This window comes from Etheostoma spectabile, chromosome 1, assembly GCF_008692095.1.
Source record: "Etheostoma spectabile isolate EspeVRDwgs_2016 chromosome 1, UIUC_Espe_1.0, whole genome shotgun sequence".
Classification (NCBI taxonomy): domain Eukaryota; kingdom Metazoa; phylum Chordata; class Actinopteri; order Perciformes; family Percidae; genus Etheostoma; species Etheostoma spectabile.
The window spans coordinates 18879370-18880588 of record NC_045733.1 but is presented as its reverse complement, the minus strand read 5'-3'; the positions used below and the strand labels follow the sequence as shown (position 1 = coordinate 18880588).

At 40.9% G+C, this 1219-nt stretch overlaps 1 protein-coding gene across 10 annotated transcripts in view; it reads right to left on the bottom strand.

Moving 5' to 3' along the window:
• myo9aa (myosin IXAa) overlaps window positions 1-1219 on the bottom strand; it is a 122126-nt gene that overhangs the window by 44156 nt on the left and 76751 nt on the right. For all 10 annotated transcript variants that reach the window (XM_032522615.1, XM_032522624.1, XM_032522644.1 and 7 more), the window contains one exon: window positions 877-1011. In XM_032522615.1, the coding sequence (XP_032378506.1) occupies window positions 877-1011 (135 nt within the window). The remainder of the gene's footprint in view (window positions 1-876; window positions 1012-1219) is intronic.

The following is a 1219-nucleotide window of genomic DNA, read 5'->3' as shown; positions in this document are numbered from 1 at the left end:
GGAAGCACTGACTGCCTGGGTGCTTAAACTTTTTTCAAATAAGAAAAAACAACAGCACATGTAGACAATGTGTGCGTACATAAAAGTCATGTTCACATTATTTCCCTGCATGTTGCATTAAAACATACATGTTTGACAACTTGTTTGCGTTATTAAGCTCTTAAACTGTGATTCTTGGGCGATTATCACAAAAACCATCAGATCATTTGAAGAACAAACCTCGTAACACGACAAGTCCTGGATGTGCAACACAATAATTCTGCATTACCCTTAGCTGAACCTCCAAAAACAAAGAAGTCTTTGAAGTCTGTTGTCGTGACATACATCTAGAGTGTAGATCTTGACATATTTATGACATGGGGGTCAGACAGGGTTCCTGAACAACTGCCTTTGTACAAAACCGGAAAGACTGAGGACTTCATGCCTTGGTGTGAACGGCATGGAAGCTCGCAAACATGCCAGGGCAGGTCTGCTGATTCGGTCAATCTCAAGGTAAACACAATGTTTAACTTACAGGCAACTCTTGCAGATCGTGACTTTCAAAAGCCCCTTTGAAGTTATTCAGCTCACTTAAGAGAACACACATCCTCAGTCGGGGTGGTCACAGGGAGGGTGATTTAAGTCATACGGCTGTCAACAGCCTCCTCCATTCCTCCATTGTTTCAGTGTCATTGTAATGTACATGCACTGCTCCGAGTGATAATCCTGAGGGATATCCTTGGATATAGTCAAAGCCAAAGAACTTAAGCGAGGAGATCTACAATATGTTAAAGTAGCAGTTGCAATCATACAGTAGCTCAAAAGTTCAGCTGCCAGTCAAAGCCTTAAACAGGGCGCCAGCAACAATTGTTGAAGAACTTTTAGGAGATGTCTTACTTGTTCAAGCTTGAAGATGTGCTGGTTGAAGTAGTGCTGGAGACGCTCGTTGGCAAAGTTGATGCAGAACTGTTCGAAGCTGTTGTTCTCATAATCCTCAAACCCAAAAATGTCGAGCACTCCAATGGACAGGATCTGAGGACAACAAACAAAAAATAAATAAATATTCAATCCAGAATTTTCATTTGTATTTCAAAATCCTTGAAACTGGTGCATCTAAAAGGTGACGGTGTTGTCAGCAAGGGTTTGAGTAAAGGTGATTGTTTTCAGAAACAAAGTTCCATCTGAAATACTAAAATGAATTAAACTAAAGTGACAGACTCATTCTCCCAAAATGCACCAC